Below are 18445 nucleotides of genomic sequence, written 5' to 3' on the forward strand. Positions count from 1 at the left end.
GATTCCCAGAATGTTTTTAATGCTGTTTAAATTTGTTACAAAGGACGTAGGTTATAGATAGAAAATATTTTATACACAAATACCATAATACCAGTTACATTAATGACATGTTAGTAATATATTTCTTTAAATAAAGCAATATAAAAATGACTGTATTCATAAATACATCAAAGCATATACACGTCTCAGAAACTAAGATCAATATTAGAGAAGAATCAAGTTGTTCTGTGACGAAATCTTTTTTCCAAATCTAACTCTTAGTGACAGTTCATCTCTACAAAGCAGACTCATCAGAAAGCAAGACAGATAAAACTTTCTTCGAGGATTTGTCTTCTCATGTTTAGAGAGAATTTTTTAAATTTCCACTCACTCTTTAGTTAGCTAAGTTTTAGTCTCAAATAAACTAAAAGGAGATGAGATGTTTTAGAAAGGGTACAAACATGTATGTTTATTGTCATCCCTGTGCTTTAGTATTTCCAATTGAAAGCCTCTACAGATTTCCGAAACTATATTAAGGAAACACGAGAATAATGTAAATCTCTCTCAAGCAGGTTCAATACTCATTTCAATAAAAACTGAAATTCCTTGTATTAAATTTCAATTAGAATTTCATGAAGCACTAATGAGAGAGAATGAAAGAAGGGTATTAAACAATGCAATACATCTTTCCAAGCACAGCTGATACCATGCCCTTAACATATGCCACGGAAAATTGTAAATAAAGACACTGAGTGGTAGAGCTGAGTTTATTCAAGTATCTGTAAGACATCTAGCTGTTAAATATCATCCAGATACAACATCCACACCAAAGCAGAGAGGAAAATAACCAGGACGTAATATTCATTAAAGAACAGGGCAGGTTACTCATAGTCATGCTGTTTCTTACAAATTCTATTGTTTGTTTCCAGACACCTTGCCCCCTTCCTAAATTAAGTCGTAGCTTTGCCCTCGAAACAGACCTTAAAAACAGAAATTGACATCAGAAAATGTTCCGAAATGAACACAAACAAAACGGGCAGAATTCCGACTGTGTCTAGTGAAGTGAGTTGCTTAAGCACTACCTGTCTCAGTTTACATCCCCCTTAAATGGGCGGAAAGATTTGAAAGGTTTAGAGCATCAAAAGGTGCCATGTTAATGTGCAGCACCAAGTTCTTGCGAAGGCATTTCAGACTGACAATTTGGTCGATTTTACTGCATTCCTCTCTTCACAGGCTTAATTTTGCTCCTCTGAACCTACAACCGACAGCCTTGTACTCGGAGTACGGAAGGCATGAAAGAAAGCAAGAACTAGTCCTGTACCGCAGATCCAACTGTTCAGTTCAACCGTGACCTCCTCACCTAAAAGCAGCCTGCCCTTAACGCGGGGCCCCACGGCCTCAGCTCGCGTGTAAATCTTTGGGGAGGCACGAACCTCACCTGGACCCCTTAGCCTATCTCCCCCAAAGCCCTTAGACTTCGAGCCCCCGTGAGCCGTAACCCCCGAAGGCGGAAGAGCCCCCTCAATTTCGCCCTCCACTCCCGAATCAAACCGACTCCAGGAGACGAAGGGGGTCCCAGCACGAGTGTCCCGGCCCCCTAACGCTGCAAGAGTGGAGATTCCTGCCCTCAAAGCCTCCAACACACTCACTCTCAAAGGCCTGGAGGAAAAGCTCGTGGTCAGCCTGGACGTGCTCCATTTTCGGCTTCTTCACCGGTAACACCGCGGCCCCCGCCGCTGCCGCCGCGGAGGAGGAGGAGGAGGCCGAGTAACTGCCGCCGCCTCCACAGCCCCCGCCACCGGATTTGCCGCCCGACGCCGTCGCCGCCGCCACCGCCGCCGAACCCCCGAAGCCGCCTCCCCCGGACCCCGCGCTGGGCCCCGAGCCGCCCCCTCCCCCACCGCCGTGCTTCTGAGGCGCCATCGCGGTTCCTGCCTCCTCCCCCCGCCAGCTACCCGCCGGGCGGCCCCGGAGAGTAAGCGCCTGCAATACCAACCGCTCACCCCAGCAGGCTCCGGCGGACCGAGGGGGGAAGGAGGAGAGAGGGGAGGAGAGGGGAAGGGAAGGGAGGAGGAGAGGAGGGAAGGAGGGAGGAAAAAAAAAGTGTCTCCTCCTGAGAACCCCGCTCCGCTCGAGAGACCGCTCACCCTAGCCTGGCCTCGCTCCGCCCACTTCCCCCGCCCGGCGCTCTGATTGGTCGGCGGGAGCGCGCGCCGCCCGGCCGCCCAGCCCGTTGGCCCGCGGATTCCCCCGTCAGTCACGCGGAGGCGCTTCTCGCGGAGGCGCGGCTTGGTTGGCCCGTGCGCGCTGCCGATCGCGGGCCCGGCCGCCTCTTTGAACTGAATTCGCGGGAAAATTAGGGGTCGGAGCGGCCTTCCTGCTGGCCCCGGTGCATTCTGGGGAGAGAGGGACCCAGCGAGCGGCTTAGGGAGCCGTTTCTCGCCTTCTGAGCGTCGTCAGTCGCCGCCCCCGGGGTATACAGGAACCCTGAGGAGAGGCGGGTCTCTGAGGAACTGGGGGGCGAGGGCCCTGTTAAATGAACCGAGATCCTTGCTGGATCGTCGAGTCTCTAACTTCACAGGAAGGGGCCTGCCTGGGGGTTTGGTCGGGTCGGGTCGGGTAGCTTCTGGTCTAAGGGGCTCGCGGGGCGGGGATCGCTTCCCTGGTCCCCTCGTCACCACGTGCCTCAAGCCGCCCTTGGCCGAATCCCACCCAGCGAGACCCGAAGAGGACTGGGGCAGCCAAGGGCTTGCGGCTGCTGCTCTCGAACGCCGCAGGGCTACACCAAAGGGAGCGATTTCTAGGGAGCTTGAATGTCCAAAAATCAAATGAAGAAAACGATGTTCTGAAGGTGCGGTGAAGCTTCAGGATGCTTACTGAGAGAGGTTGTGGCTTCTCAACATGTTAGAAGTAAAACCTAGATATTGGATCCCCGGACACCAGACGAGTTGTCAGAGGGACAAACTAGATGATTTTTTAGAAGTATCTACACCCATCTTGAGCATCTACTCATTATGCTCTCAAAAACTGTAGAGGGAATCCGGTGTTTCGCCTCTTTTGAAAAGAGATGCGTAGGCCCGATTCAGGCTTCCGGTCCGGACTGGTTTGGAGTCGAGCTAATACTCTGAGATTTGAATTTCAGGTTGGGCAATATGATCTCTAAGGACGTCCTTCCAGTTGAAATCCTGTGATCTTGTATTACATTAAAATGAAATATTATCGTCGAAAATTGCCATCTATAAACACAGATCCATTTCATACTTCCAATTATATTTTTTAAATGCTTGCGTTGGGCCCTTTATAGTTAATTTCAAAATGTTTAGGAAGCAGGCATCTTTGGAATGGTTATTTAACCAAAGCGCTGGTTTTATCAACGCATTTTCTACTTAAGAAAGTGAGTTCTGCAGATTTTGCATGTAATATAAAAGTTGGCATTTCAGAAACACATCCAAAAGTAGGTATACCTGTTGCTGGTTTTTAAGTAGTCTGTTTTTTTATTCAGACAAAAAGTTCAGAATGCTCTCCTGTGTTATACTGTTCTATACTCAGTATTTTTTTTAGTTTCCCCCTGCCAAAATAAAGAAGAGATTTTGTTTTGTTCTTTAGGTTTCTGAAATAACCCTTTCCTAGAGGCTTGTGGGGTATTAGATGTTGCTAAATTGCTCATCTTTAGCTTTACAAGGTTAGAAAATGAAGTTTCATCAATTCAGTCAAGGTCTGGAGTACTAAGCATACTAAGCAAATCACAAAATATCAAGTTATAAGCCTAAAGTCTAATTTGTTAATTAAGAGTAACTGACAAAATTACCCATCTTCATCATTTAGGAGAATAGGGTTCTCCTTTTGAAGGGGAGGGTGGAAATACAGATAGAACCAAAGAGGTTATGGTAAATCTTCAATGAACAGAGAAATAGAACCAAAGGATTTGGGATGTTGGTAAAGAGTATTTCATTTAAGAATGCCATGGTATAGCATTCTAGGCTTCACCCTGGGCATAGTTTTAATGTACAGTAGCTAACCAGTACTGATCATGAGAATCAAAGCTATCCATGCTATGGAAGAGTTGTGTAACACATTCTCACTTTTTGTATTCTCCTTTGTCCAGAATGTATGTAGCATACTAAAAATCCTTATAACCTCGAACAAATTAGAATTAATTGAGGAGTTATCTTGGTCACATTACTATCTTCTTAATCAGATTATGTTCCATAGAGAAAATGTTAATAGATCACCTCAAGGTTGGTCACTTCTGTGACTAGGTTGTTTTGTTATTTTTTAAGTTTGGTGTGGCAACTGTTTTTGAGACTGGTGATGCCAATTCACTGTCAAAGACAGGTATATATTTAGTCCCCGGCCTCACACTGAATTTGAATTGCTTTCAAGGGTTTTGTTTGTTTTGGCTTTCATACATATTTGGAATTGGTAAACCCCTAAAAAGCAAAGGCCACTGACCTTTTCTATTTCCTAGCACCAGACTAGATATGTGTGCAAGGAAAGAATAGCCATCATATTGACCTTTATAGTTGTGAGTATTCTTTTATGTATGTTACCTCAATTTGTCATAATGATCCTATGAAGCTGGCATTATTTTCATTTTACAGAAGAGAAAATAGGCTCAGAGAGGTTAAGTCACTTGCTCATTTAGTGGCAGAGATGTGACTTGGACCCATCACTTTAAGATTAAGCATTGAGTCTATTAGAGTAAGCCAATAAGAGCTGTATCAGAAGAAAAAGAATGTTTAAGTCTCGCTTTGAGGGAACTAAAGTTCTATTTGCTGACATGTTCTGAGAGAGAGATAATCAAATTCGGTTTTTAAAAAGGAACGACCTCCAATGTAAAATATTAATAACCTTCCTAATAAAAGTTAGTATGAAAAAATAATTTTAACAGTTCTGTTTGAAACTTAAAATCAAAAGTTTGCGTATTTTTCCCTTTGTCTAGAAAAGAAAAACATAAGAACCATGGAAAATTCACTGTGTATTATGGGGTTTTCATAATAACCCCCTGATTTGTGTGTGTGTGTGTTTATCTAGGTTTAACTAGATATAATAAGGGTGGTAGTAAGGAATAGTTAGAACCCCTGGGACAAAAAGAAACTTGACACTAATAACCTGAGGGAGGAGAAACCACCTGAGACACAACAGAAATATCTAAACCTGAATTTTGGGAGGCCTATAACTGGAGATAACTACTATGCCCATTTGTTTTAAACTGTGGGACAAGTGATTTTATGTTTAATTTTAAGCAAAAGCAGGAGTGAACTGAGATTTATTGAGCATTCTATCCATACAACAGTTGTAAACTGTTATTTACTATTGTTAGTCTCTTACACACAAGTAATTGAATCTCAGAGAGATTAAGTCACTCTCTCACCATCCCACAGCTTTTAAGTGGGCAAGCTGAGATTTGAACCCAGTTACAGGGAACTCAAACCCCCATGTGTTTTCCAGTAAAACAAAGGTGTCCAGTCTGTCATCTTGGAAGACCCAGAGTTTCAGAAAGCAAGCGTAGGCTCTACTTCCCCATCATCTGCAATCAGAGCTGTTCTGCTTTTCTGAGTTCTGTAATTTCAAAGATAATGGATCTGCTTGCTCAAGAAATATTTTTTGAAAACCACTGCATTACTCTCTGCTACCTTCCCAAGTCTGATAATGAGGAACAATGAGCTAAAATGGCACTAATAATGTGGGCTATACTCACCTCAAAATTTGACACCATGAAAACCATGAGTATGCTTAGAGTAATGAAGTTTACCTTAATAGTAGTGAAATATAGATGAAAAAAATCTCTGTTTCTCACTCATGCCCTGCCCAGAAAAAAAAAATTTAATCTTCTTGCTTTTGTTATCCCTTATCTTTGTGTGAACTGATTGTTTCCAAACTAAGTTTCCTCTTTATTTCCTAAGGGGAAGAAAAGCATTACTATGTCACCATCCTTCATAAATAATATCAACAAAACTAGATAGATATTATACCACTTCCATAATAATGCTGCAGTCTGAATTTCCATTTAAAGTTTGTAAGTTCACCTTCATTGTACAATTTCTGATTACTGTTGATAATCAGAACAAATAAGAGATACAGGCCTTTATTTTTAGCTTGTTGTCGTTTTACAGATACTGTTCTTATTTCCTTGAGACAGTTTTCGTTTGACCGATATATTTAGCAATTACTCTTTATAAATGACTTTGTTATGTGAAAACAAATTTTATAGCTAGAAGAAACTTAGATAGTATCCAGCTTAAGCCTCTTTTTATACACCTGAAGAAACTGAGTTCCAGAGTTTAATTTGCTAAGATTACACAGGAAGTATATGCTGAGAGAGAATCTATAGGGTTAAATACTTGTGGAAAAGCTGCCTCTTAGCTTCTACATTCAGTTTTATTTAGGATGTTGTATGTTCTTCTTTAAAAAAGTTCTTTTCTACCTTACTCTACTTAGAATTTTATTTCTGCCTGTACACTATCCAATGGAACTAGATCCTGGGGAAACATTGCTATTATTCCTGATTGAGCTAGTTTTTTCTCCTTCACATTCATGGCTTCCTACAATAACTTATTCATGTGGCTAGTTTAAGAAAGTTGCCACCTTCATGGTTGAGCTGAATGAGAGAAATGTCCTGAAGAGACTACCGAATGATTTGGCAGCTGTTTTTGATAGAACAACACAGAGCTTACAAGTTGCCACTGGGATATCTAGTACTCTATGTGCCTGCAAGAAATTCCCTGAGATTATAAAAGCACTTGGCAATAGATTTCAGAATTCTGTAACCATTTTTTATCACAGAGGCACTGTAAAGAGAACAATTTGGGGAGTAGGACTTCTACTTCATATCAAGATAAATTAACTTTCTGTACTTTGGGGATCAAATTAATACACAGAAGCCAAGAAATTAATTTGGTTGGGCTTTCTTCAGAGAGCATTCTTCAAAGAGAGTTTTCTTAATAGGAGAGAAATGTTTCTGGCTCTATTTCTATTTTTTAAATCTAATTTTTTCCTAGATTTTAAAAGTTTGCAACAAACTTAGGAGAAAGGACATTATACTATCAGTCAACTCTTGTCATTATTTCACAGTGTGAGTTTGATAAAGTTATTTAAGTTCTCTGGTCTTTGTTTTCTCAAATATAAAATTAAGGATTGATTTAGAATAGTGATTTTTGTCCATAACAGAATCCCTGGAAGTTGAAAGTAGAGCATGTATTATGTGGGAAATCATGTTCAGCATTATAATTTTGTTTTTGAAAGGGAAAAACAAAGCTATCTATAGTTCTTATACTATAATCAGTAAAAATAAAGTTTTTTATTAATGACTATATGAAAAAAGAGACAGTCTTCCATATACCACATGACACACTTATAATATGTGTTCTTAAGGCACATTTGCCTACAAAGATAGACATGGGTTACAGAGGTAGGAGAATAGGAACTTTTTAAAAAATCAAACTAGGTATAGAGGGAAAAAATCAAGAAACACTGATACAGGTTATTGTTAAAGTTATCCCAGTTCTTTAATTCTAAGAAAAATAACAGAAATCACCTTCCAGTGAGCTATACCAAAGTTAAATTCATGAAAATGTCCTTTTCTATAAAGTTATAAAACATGGGTTCTACTTTTGATTCCTGAATGAAACAATAAACAAAAGGCAAATAGTGTTATTTTTTCTCTAATGGAGCAGATAAGGGTTAAAAATTCAGCTCAAAACATGTCAAATGATGTAGAAGAGTGCCCAGTAGGAAGGTAAACTACACAGTATTTAGAATGGGAAATGAAAACAGGAAAGTTTATGTTGTACTTATCATGTAAGAATATAAAAATCTTCTTTCACCAAAAAAAGCAAAAATATCTGAAAAATGCTGAGAATCCAAAAAGATCTGAGCCGACTGAATTGCCCACAGAGAGGAATGTTAAAAAATAAGTTGGTAGGCCTTTTAACAAAAATTCGGTAATTTATTCAACCAATCTTCAGTTAATTGTTACACTATGAAGAAAAAAAAAAAAGAGGCCTGTACAAAGGAAAAAAAAAGAGGCCTGTACAAATTGCTTTTAGGAATTTGTTGAGGTTTTTTCAGGGTCCCAAATGGTCGATTATTTTTTAATGTTTCATGGTTGTTTAAATAATATGAATATTTTCTGTTTTGTCCAGAGTTAATCATGTAGGGAATTCCATGGCAGTCCAGTGGGTAGTACTTGGCATTTTCACTGCAGGGGGCTAGGTTCAGTCCCTAGTTGGGAAACTAAGATACCTGACAGTCTCCAGTGGTCAAAAAAATACCCCCAAAAAACAAAGTTAATCATCTATGTCTGTCTACTTCTCCGTCCATCATCTAAGATACCGCATTGCTTTTGGTGCTCATGTGCCTTAGTCTCCTCTAGTCTGTGACCTGTAACAGCTTCTCAGACTTTCCTTGTTTTTGATGACCTTGACAGTTTTAAAGAGTACTGATAATTTATATAATGTTCCTCAATTTGGATTTGTCTGATAGTTTTCTAATTGAGTAGGGTTATGGGTTTTGGGGAGAAAGATCTCGGAGGTGAAGTGCCATTTTCATCACTTCATGTCCAGGGTACCTGCCATCAACATGATCGTCATTGATGATGTTAACCTTAATCACCAAACCAACTTAGTATTTGACAATCTTCTCCACTCCCATCCTTGGAAGCAAGTCCCCATGTGTAGCCCACACTCAGGTGTAGTGACGGAGGTTGTGGTGGTGAATTAAGCTCTTCTTCCTTGATGGGGGAGTAGCTTTGTAAGTTATTTACAATTTCTCTGTATAGGAGACTTTTCTCCCTCATTTCTGTATTTTTTCAATCATTTGTTTATGGGTGTTTACTTGGATACTTTAGGCTATATCCAGTGCTACATTATTTATTTTGTTGTTCAGATTGTTCCTGCTTTGGCCATTGGGGAGATCAGCCCCTTTAACGTGGCCCCATCATTTGTGTTTTGTTTTTTAGCAATTTCTTTCTTGTGTTGTAAGTGTCAGCCTCATCTTGTATATTCCCTACCCTAGTCTTCAGTTCAGTTCAGTTCAGTCGCTTAGTCGTGTCTGACTGTTTGCAACCCCATGGACTGCAGCACGCCAGGCCTCCCTGTCCATCACCAACTCCTGGAGTTTACTCAAACTCATGTCCATTGAGTCAGTGATGCCATCCAACCATCTCATCCTCTGTTGTCCCCTTCTCCTCCCACCCTCAATATTTCCCAGCATCAGGGTCTTTCCCAATGAGTCAGTTCTTCGCATCAGGTGGCCAAAGTATTGGAGTTTCAGCTTCAGCATCAGTCCTTCCAATGAATATTCAGGACTGATTTCCTTCCGGATTGACTGGGTGGATCTCCTTGCAGTCCAAGGAACCCTCAAGAGTCTTCTCCAACACCACAGTTCAAAAGCATCAATTCCTCAGTGCTCAGCTTTCTTTATAGTCCAACTTTCACATCCATACATGACCACAGGAAAAACCATAGCCTTGACTAGATGGACCTTTGTTGGTAAAGTAATGTCTCTGCTTTTGAATATGCTATCTAGGTTGCTCATAACTTTTCTTCCAAGGAGTAAGCGTCTTTTAATTTCATGGCTGCAGTCACCATCTGCAGTGATTTTGGAGCCAAAAAAAATAAAGTCTGACACTGTTTCACTGTTTCCCCATCTATTTCCTATGAAGTGATGGGACCATATGCAATGATTTTAGTTTTCCGAATGTTGAGTTTTAAGCCAGCTTTTTCACTCTCCTCTTTCACTTTCATCAAAAGGCTCTTTAGTTCTTCTTCGCTTTCTGAGGAAAGTGTGGTGTTATCTGCATATCTGAGGTTATTGGTATTTCTCCCAGCAATCTCGATTCCAGCTTGTGCTTCATCCAGTCCAGCATTTCTCACGATGTACTCTGCATATAAGTTAAATAAGCAGGGTGACAATATATAGCCTTGACGTAGTCCTTTTCCTATTTGGAACCAGTCTGTTGTTCCATGTCTGGTTCTAACTGTTGCTTCTTGACCTGCATACAGATTTCTCAGGAGGCAGGTCAGGTGGTCTGGTATTCTCATCTCTTGAAGAATTCTCCTCAGTTTGTTGTGATCCACACAGTCAAAGGCTTTGGCATAGTCAATATCAGCCATTTCTCCAAGGAGCTCTGATTCCTTTAAGAGGAGAAATGACAACCAAATCTGCCTGTACAAGGAAGGGTGGCACAGCTCATTGCCTTTCCCAGCAAACATTGGTGAGAGAAAGAGGCGATGAAGGTCTGCTTCCCAGCTCTTCCCTGGCAGAGCTCACCCTCCAAACCAGGAGCTTCCTCTTTACTGTGAGCCCTCATCAGAAGGGGCAAGTTTCAGTTTTCTCACATCAAGGACTCCTGAGAAATCGTAATAATCAGTTATATTTTTCTGATTCTAATGAGGTTGCTTCTATGCTCAGTTAAAGCAGAGTTCCCTTTTTTCCCTCCTTAGAAGTTAGTTTTCATTTCTTGGAAATCTTAAAATTTTACTGAAGTGTCTGAGCAGAAGAAGGGAGAATAGAATATATCTTGAACAGAGGGAATTTCACTAGAAAACCTGCAAACAGCGTTGGGGAACTTGTTCTATTCTGTGATAAATGTTTCCTGACCCTTTGAATTTGGGAGTATTTCAGAGAGAAGAATGGCAGGTAGCAAGTGGTCTGGAAAGCTGTGAGTCTTGAAGACTTTTTTAAGTGCCTAAGCTACTGAATCCTGCTTCAAACAATACTTCAAACTGAGCCTTTTGTAAAGTTAATAAATGTTCCTTATTTCTCAGAAAAAGGGCTTGCAGTGTCAGAGTCCTGCCTACTTTCATATTTTACCTCATTATATTGATGGCTATACTGCCTGCTCTCCAGTCACACCAGTTTAAGCATTATTCCATGAATATTTCTATAGTTTCTTACTATGTTTGGAATGTCTACCCCTCATTTCCTCATCAAAGTGCTACACATTTATCACTTTAACTTCATGTCGTCCCTGACATGAAAATATCACCTAATCTTCCCAGATAGAGTAAATTACCCACAGCGTATGGACTTGTCTATCCCATTAGCCAATGTCTGTGCTGTGCTTAGTCGCTCAGTCATGTCCAACTCTTTGCGACCCCATGGACTGTAGCCTGCCAGGCTCCTCTGTCCACGGGGATTCTCCAGGCAAGAATACTGGAGTGGGGTGCCTTGCCCTCCTGCAGGGGATCTTCATCTTTAAAGCCTACTGTGGAATAAGCATTCAATAAATGTTTGTTGAACTCATTAACAAAAAAATGAACATATCTGCATAAAGTTGCTTCAAGACTGCTTGGTGAACATCAGAGCTTGCCCCTAGGCAAATATTTGTAAAGTGTTAAGAGGAAAAGTCACACTAAAATGGGAGCCAAGGTACCTAGCTTCTCTAATCCTAGCTCAACTAACATTTACATGGCCTTAGAAGTCACTTCAACTTTCTGGGCCTATTTCTTTACACAATTAGAAGATTCCACTGGATCAATTATTTTCAGTCTGGAGTGAGATCATAACATCAAATATTTGGGGTCAGAAAAATCTCATCTTCTGATAAGATAATTGCTAATCCTAGGACATTCTCTAATTTCTGGAAAGCTTCTTATGGCTCAGTTATAGCTTTCAAGTATATTTCACATGCTGCTATTCTATTACTTTCATTTATGTTTTACATTTTTTCTATGACATTTTTTCTGTTCATTCATGTAAATATACTCCAGAAATTTAATATTTTATATTATTTCACATACTTTAATATTCCTGCCTTTCCTATATATTGATAGATTTTAAAAAAACCCTCTATTAGTTCAGTCTAATATTTGTGCACCTAACTGAATTAACTAGCAGTTTATTCTGAGGACATTTCTTATAGAAAAAAAGACTAGGACTCTTCAAAATTAAAAATCCACTTTACCTTTAGAGCTTGTGATGAGAAAAGTATACAATGCTAAATAAAATTTAAAAACCCAACCCACTAGTAGACCTAGAAGACAAGAAAAGATTTTTTTCTTGGTAGATCCCCAAGGCTGTATTAGTCATTTGCTGGACATTCCTGTAGTACTTTTTTGTTTGTGTTGTACATACCTTTTAAAAGGTACTTATCACACTCATTACATTAGTATGTATTTAAGTTTCTGCTTCTCCTACTACACTGGGAGTACATCAAAGAAAGGAAATGTGTTTAATTCATCCTTGTATCCTCTGCCTCTTTTGCTTAAGACCTTGCCCATAGCAGACACCTGATCAATATTTGTTTGATGAACAAATAAGAAAGGTGGATTGTGAATTGAGCCTTGACTATTGAGGATGTCAGGAAGCAGAGAAGCAATATAGAGTTTCACTTAGGAGAGTGATGTGAACTGCATTTGGAAGCTTGCTGCTGCTGCTGCTGCTGCTAAGTTGCTTCAGTCGTGTCCGACTCTGTGCGACCCCATAGACGGCAGCCCACCAGGCTCTCCCATCCCTGGGATTCTCCAGGCAAGAACACTGGAGTGGGTTGCCATTTCCTTCTCTAATGCATGAAAGTAAAAAGTGAAAGTGAAGTTGCTCATTCGTGTCCGACTCTTCACGACCCCATGGACTGCAGCCCACCACACTCCTCCTTCCATGGGATTATCCAGGCAAGAGTACTGGAGTGCTTACTCTGATTTAATTTTATTATGTTAGAGAGCATGGTTTTTAATTTCGAAGCAATAATTTGCAGGAGGTGGCTCATACTGGTGTGCAAGAGCCAACTGGTGAATCTTGAGGAATTTTGCAATCCATTTGTTAAACACAATCAGTAAAAATTAGGATATGTTATTGTTGTTGTTTAGTCATGTCCGACTCTTTGTGACCCCATGGACTGTAATCCACCAGGCCTTTCTGTCCATGGGTTTCCCAGGCAAGAATATTGGAGTGGGTTGCCATTTCCCTCCCCAGGGGATCTTCCCGACCCACGATTGAATCCACCTCTCGTGCATTGACAGGCAGATTTTTTACCACTGAACCACCAGGGAAGCCTTGGGTTACCATTAAAGATAAAAAATAATTTGGAAGTGATGAGTTTTGCATATTACTTCTATTTTTAATATAATATCTTTAGGTTATATATGGTTGTAATTAAAGATATTATATTAAAAATAATATTTAAAACTCATCACTTCCAAATTATTTTATTATTAACATTTTATTGTTATCTATGCTCTTAAGATTATTTGTATATTGTATATATATGGTAGAAATACTAGCATAATGATACACTACTATGCTTCTCTTCCCAACTCTGCTTTCAAGGGTATAATGTTGGTGGCTTGAAATCAGGCATGGTGGAAATACTTGCACGGAGGAAATGGGCAACCACTAGCAATGATGGCTCCCCACACCCCTCTTTGGAGAGTTCATTGTTATTTACTTGCACATCATTGTTTAGAAGGCAAAATTGACAAAGAGACAATGAAATGTTTGGAAAATAGAGTTGAGGAAATTTGCAGACAAAGAAGGAAATGAATTTGCAGGGGAAAAAAAAGAGAAATGAGAAGTGGTAGAGAAAAGATGAGAGAATTAGAATCATTTGGAGATACTGATGTACTAACAAAAAGAATTTGAGAAAGTAAAAACAGAGAAAGAAGGGTGGGGATTGAATGGGATAGAAGATGTGTGTGGAGGGGAGAGATCTAATGAGTAATTGTGCAAGGGACAAAAAGTTAAGGAAGAAATTTTCCAGAACTGAAGGGCAAGAGTTTCTACAGTGAAGGAGTCCTTGAGTATCTTACACAATGAATGAAAAGATGTACATCAAGACATACCGTTGGGCATTTTCAGAAAGTCAAAGATAGAACATAAAGCTTCCAGAAATAATAAAAATAGAATAAAGGACTATGGGTCATGGACAAAAGTAAGAATTTCATCAGACGTCTCAGCACTAATGTTGGAATCTAGAAGACAGTTCATAGTTGTCTAAGGAAAAATGAATTCCAATCCAGAATGATATACCCAGACGAAGGATCAATGTCAAATAAAGATATTTTCAGACTTGCAAGATGTCAGAAAAAAATCTCCTCCCTTACAGTCTTTTTTCAGGAAGCTAGCAGAAGATGTGCTGTACCAAAATCAGGGAGAAAAACAAGACAAGGAATCCAGTGGGAAACGGGACTCACAAAAAAGTAAGGAAAATTCCCAGGATGACGATGAAGGGAAATCCCACAACAGGGACTGGCCTACTGAGCAACAGTGAAGACTGGAATGGGAGGAAGATTTCTGAGAAAAAACCAAAATAGATGTATTCCTTGATGAGTTTGAATGAATGGGGATTTACAGTTTGGGCGGAATATTTGGGGGGAAATAAGTGGGATTTACATAGAAAGCTTAACAAGGAATTGAGACAATGATTAACCCCAGGTACTAGAAAGGAGATATAATCATACTACATTACTCAGACCCACTGCTAAAAGTATTTTCAATTCGTTGTAGGTAAATTAAAAATTGATTTAACCCACAGTATGGGGAGGATAAGCCTGTGTGGAGGAAAAGGTATGGAGTTGGTGAGAGGCCGGTAAGAGGATGCCACACTGAGGGGGAAACAGCCCCCCCATAAATAAAGGACATTTTCCTCCGAAGACCTCCTCAGTCTGAGAGAAGACATGCAAAGGGAACCAGCCAGAAGGAAAAATTGGAGGGCTTGGTGGCGCGGTTCTTCGGAGCAAGGCCGAGGGATGGTGGTCCCCTTCGTCCCTCGAGGGCGAGGCAAGAGTGCGACTCTCGACCCCGAACTCAGGAGGGGCCTTCGGGCCGAGTGGCCGGAACCCGGAGCCCCAGTGCCCGCCCCGCGCCGGCTGCACCCCGGGCCGCCTCTCGCGGGGAATCCGTGGCCGGGGAGGCTGACGGCCTGCGGGCGCCAGGGGAGGGCTGTCGGGTTGGGCCGGGACTGCGGCGCGGAGTAGCCGCCGGGACTTGGTGGAGCGGAGGGCGGCGCCCTGTCCCCGGGCGCGGCCGCGCTGTCGACCGCCGGCAGGAGCCGCCAAGGGCCACCGCGGCCCGGCGGACAGGCGCCCGCTGCCGGCCTCCGCTTCGCCCAGCTCCCCGCGCCGGCGCAGCCCCCCACCCTCGACTCTGACCCAAGTCCCCTGACCCCGGCTCTCAGCCCGGGATCCCGACCTTCTTACTCCGCTGACCCAGATCCTTGTCCCCCGAGCCAAGCCCTGGGCCCCCACCCCTGGCTCTCGCCTGCGACCCCGGCCCTCGTGCTCGCCCGATCCTAGCTCTCCGACACCGACCGCCGCGCAGACCCAGGTTCGCAGCCCGCAAGGGATTGTGGTGAGGCCAGGCCGGGCTAGGGGGAGCTGACCGCTCAGCCCGCGTCCGGGTCCGGGTCCCGCTGGTGGTCCCTGGGCTCTGACCAGCGGTGGTGCTAGACACTCGGTGAGCGAAGAGGGGGGTCCGGACCGAGTTTCCAAGCTGGGCAGGGCAGGTGACCCCTTGAATCAAGAGGGAGCAGAAGCAGTGGACGGCAGAGTGGCGTTTTGGTTATGTCGTAGTTGGTGGTGGTGGTTTAGTCGCTAAGTCGTGTCAGATTCTTGCGACCCCATGGACTGGGAACCTACCAGGCTCCTGTCCATGGGATTCTCTAGGCAAGAATACCGGAGTGGGTTGCCATTTCCTTCTCCAGGGGTTCTTCCCTGATCCAGGAATGGAACCCAGGTCTCCTGCATTGCAGGCACATTATTTACCGACTGAGCTATAGAGGAACTGTGCAACAGATGGGTTTATTGAGAGATGTGGTGGTAAACCAGTAGACAGAGTGTGTGTGTGTGTGGGGGGGGGGGGGAATTGCACGTGGTTGCACAGAAGAGTTATAAGATTATACTTGGTTGCACAGGAGAGAAGGGAAGGGTGGGGTAAGGCAGGAGTCCCCCTACTACTTTGCCACAGGTACCTCTCGGTGGCCTGATAGGAAGTAGGCTGCATAGCAGGCGGGAAACGGGAGCCATCCTGGATACCCCCTTGCCCCAACACACACACACACAAATTGCCTTCCACTAATCCAGTCGGTCCCTGGTGCCAAAAAGATTGGGGATTGCTGGGGTAGAGGAAGGCTGTTTTTTCTTTACAAGTTTTAGAGCACTATTTGGCTTTTAAAACTGGTTAGTTAGGAAAAGGAGGAGGGGGAGGAAGATAAAGAACCATTGGTGACCTTTAGTAACCCCGAAGTTTAGATTTCCCAGCAAGCTCCTGCAACTTACTAGTGGTGTCAACTTGGGCCAGTCACTTCACCCTTTGGAACCTAGGTTTGCTGGGCTGTGAAATGAAGCTCCACCCACAGCATTTCCTAAGGATTAGTGACAGGTAGGCAAAGATGCTTTGTCAGAGTCTGTGATGGGCACAAGCTAGCTGTTCAGTGAACCTTATGAATGAAGTTACTTTAGAATGAATAAAGGGATTCATAGCCAAAAGCGGCCTCCCTGCCACAATACCTGTGTGCTGAAGGGCTGCAGTGGATGTGATCCAATTTGAATGTGGGTTTTTGAGCAGACCAAGACTGTAAAGGAGAAAGCAATAATAGAGCTACTTGTGTGAACAACTAGAGGTCTTTTTAAATGTTAATTTGTACCTGGACAGCTCCCAGGTTGTGGACGCTTGGGGTGAGACGGGGAGAAAAGGGAGCAGGATTTTCGAGAGAGAGAGAATATGCCCAATTTCTTATGAGTATCTTATTAGCACACAGATAAGTTAGGGAGTAAAATTACTCATCTTACAAAAAGTGTTCCTCACATGAAAAGCGGATCCTAAGTCCCTTAAGGTAGAATCACCTCTGGTATTTAATAATAGCAATGTGTAAAATAAAAGTTGAGGTATTTCAAGCAATTGCTGTGAAGTGTCAATAAGATAAAGCAAGTCTGTGTTTTAATATCCCAACTAACCCAAAAAGAATGATAGAGTTGGGATTTGAACCAGAGTTTGATTCTGAAACCTCTTCTTTCATTTTTTCTTTTCTCTCTATTGTTTTATTGAAATAAAAACTACAAAAATAATACACCTTTGTTATATTGCTCAACAAAATAGTAATGGAGAAAGTCCCATCCCAGTTCTCAGATGTAACCAATGTATGAATGAATGGTTTGGTGGGCAATCCTCCTAGCTTTTTATTTTGTTCATAACATGCACGTACACACTTTTAAAATGGATTATACAATAAATACTATTGTGCAACTTGCCTGTCTTAGATTTAACAATGTGTAATAGGCCTATTTCCATCTAAAAACATATACAACACTCTTCATTCTCTTTAATAGTTATGTAGTATACCATTGTGTGCATGTATAACCACTTGCCTGATAATCAGTGTAGGATCTTTCCAATAGTTTGCTATTGCAAACATTGATTCCGTGATCCTCCTTATATTGGGTTGGCTAAAAAGTTCATTTGGGTTTTTCCACAATATCTTACAGAAGAATCTGAACGCACTTTTTCATTCAACCCAGTATGTATATGTCTGTGCATTTTTGTTAGTGTTTCCATATGATAGATTTGTAGATGTCAGGACAGCTAGGCCTTAAGCATGCATGCTTAAAATGTTTTAGCTACTGACGAAACATACTCAAAATAAAGCTCCTGGTTTTAATGATTATATCCCACTGCCCTTTGAGCAAAGTAGCAACTGCATTTTGAAATAGTTGGCTTCTTTGGGTAGTGGCAGCTGTGTGGATCATAGGGGAGGGCTACTCATGGAAGGGGAAAAAGAGAAAGATTGTGATTAAGTCTTTGAAGCAGACGGCCCCTTTTCTTGGGTGCTTTGTGTTTACCCAAGCCAATGGTATGCCCTGAAACATAGCAAGGGAATTTGAGGTTTGTGGCTCTCTTGTGGTTATGAACTATTGAAGAATATGGCCTCTGGCAGTATGTGACTTTTTGGATAAAACAAATAAATAAAAGATTGTTAAAAGTGACCACAGAAGGACTTCCCTGGTGGTCCAGTGACTAAGACTTCGAGCTTCCAATGAGGCGGACTGGGTTCTGTCCTAGCTGGGGGAACTAGATCCCACATGCTGCAACTAAGAACTGACAAAGCTAATAAATAAATATATATATAAATATATTTTTTAAAGTGACACATAATAATCTATTGCTGTAAATCCAGAGTTTCAAATATATTTAAAGCAAGGTACCTTCACATTGTGAGTGGATTCTAGCTGCCATAGGAGTGTGGCGTTAAGGAAAACCAAATGGCTCTGAAGAGAACTTTCATCCCTATTCTTCCCAATAAATATTCAAAGCTCAAAGGGTTAATTGCTTAAGGCTTTGAAGAACACCTCAAGTGTACTATTTGGTAAAAAATATGAAAACATAATACCCTCAGTCTTTGACAGGTGATAGCAACTGTATGAACCAAGAATGGTATTTTGGTTAGGTTGGGCATTGTCAGTTACAGAGACAACCTCTTAAGGCACCTCAAGCAAATGGGCATTCTTATAAGTGACACAGAGAGCAAGAAAGG

At 41.9% G+C, this 18445-nt stretch overlaps 1 protein-coding gene across 1 annotated transcript in view; it reads right to left on the reverse strand.

Moving 5' to 3' along the window:
- Positions 1-1902, reverse strand: part of SUZ12 (SUZ12 polycomb repressive complex 2 subunit) — a 37091-nt gene extending 35189 nt beyond the window's left edge. The window contains exon 1 of the mRNA XM_052658386.1: positions 1629-1902. Within this exon, the coding sequence (XP_052514346.1) occupies positions 1629-1902 (274 nt within the window). The remainder of the gene's footprint in view (positions 1-1628) is intronic.
- Between the last annotated feature and the right edge of the window lie 16543 nt (positions 1903-18445).

The sequence above is a fragment of the Budorcas taxicolor genome, chromosome 19, assembly GCF_023091745.1.
Source record: "Budorcas taxicolor isolate Tak-1 chromosome 19, Takin1.1, whole genome shotgun sequence".
Lineage (NCBI taxonomy): Eukaryota > Metazoa > Chordata > Mammalia > Artiodactyla > Bovidae > Budorcas > Budorcas taxicolor.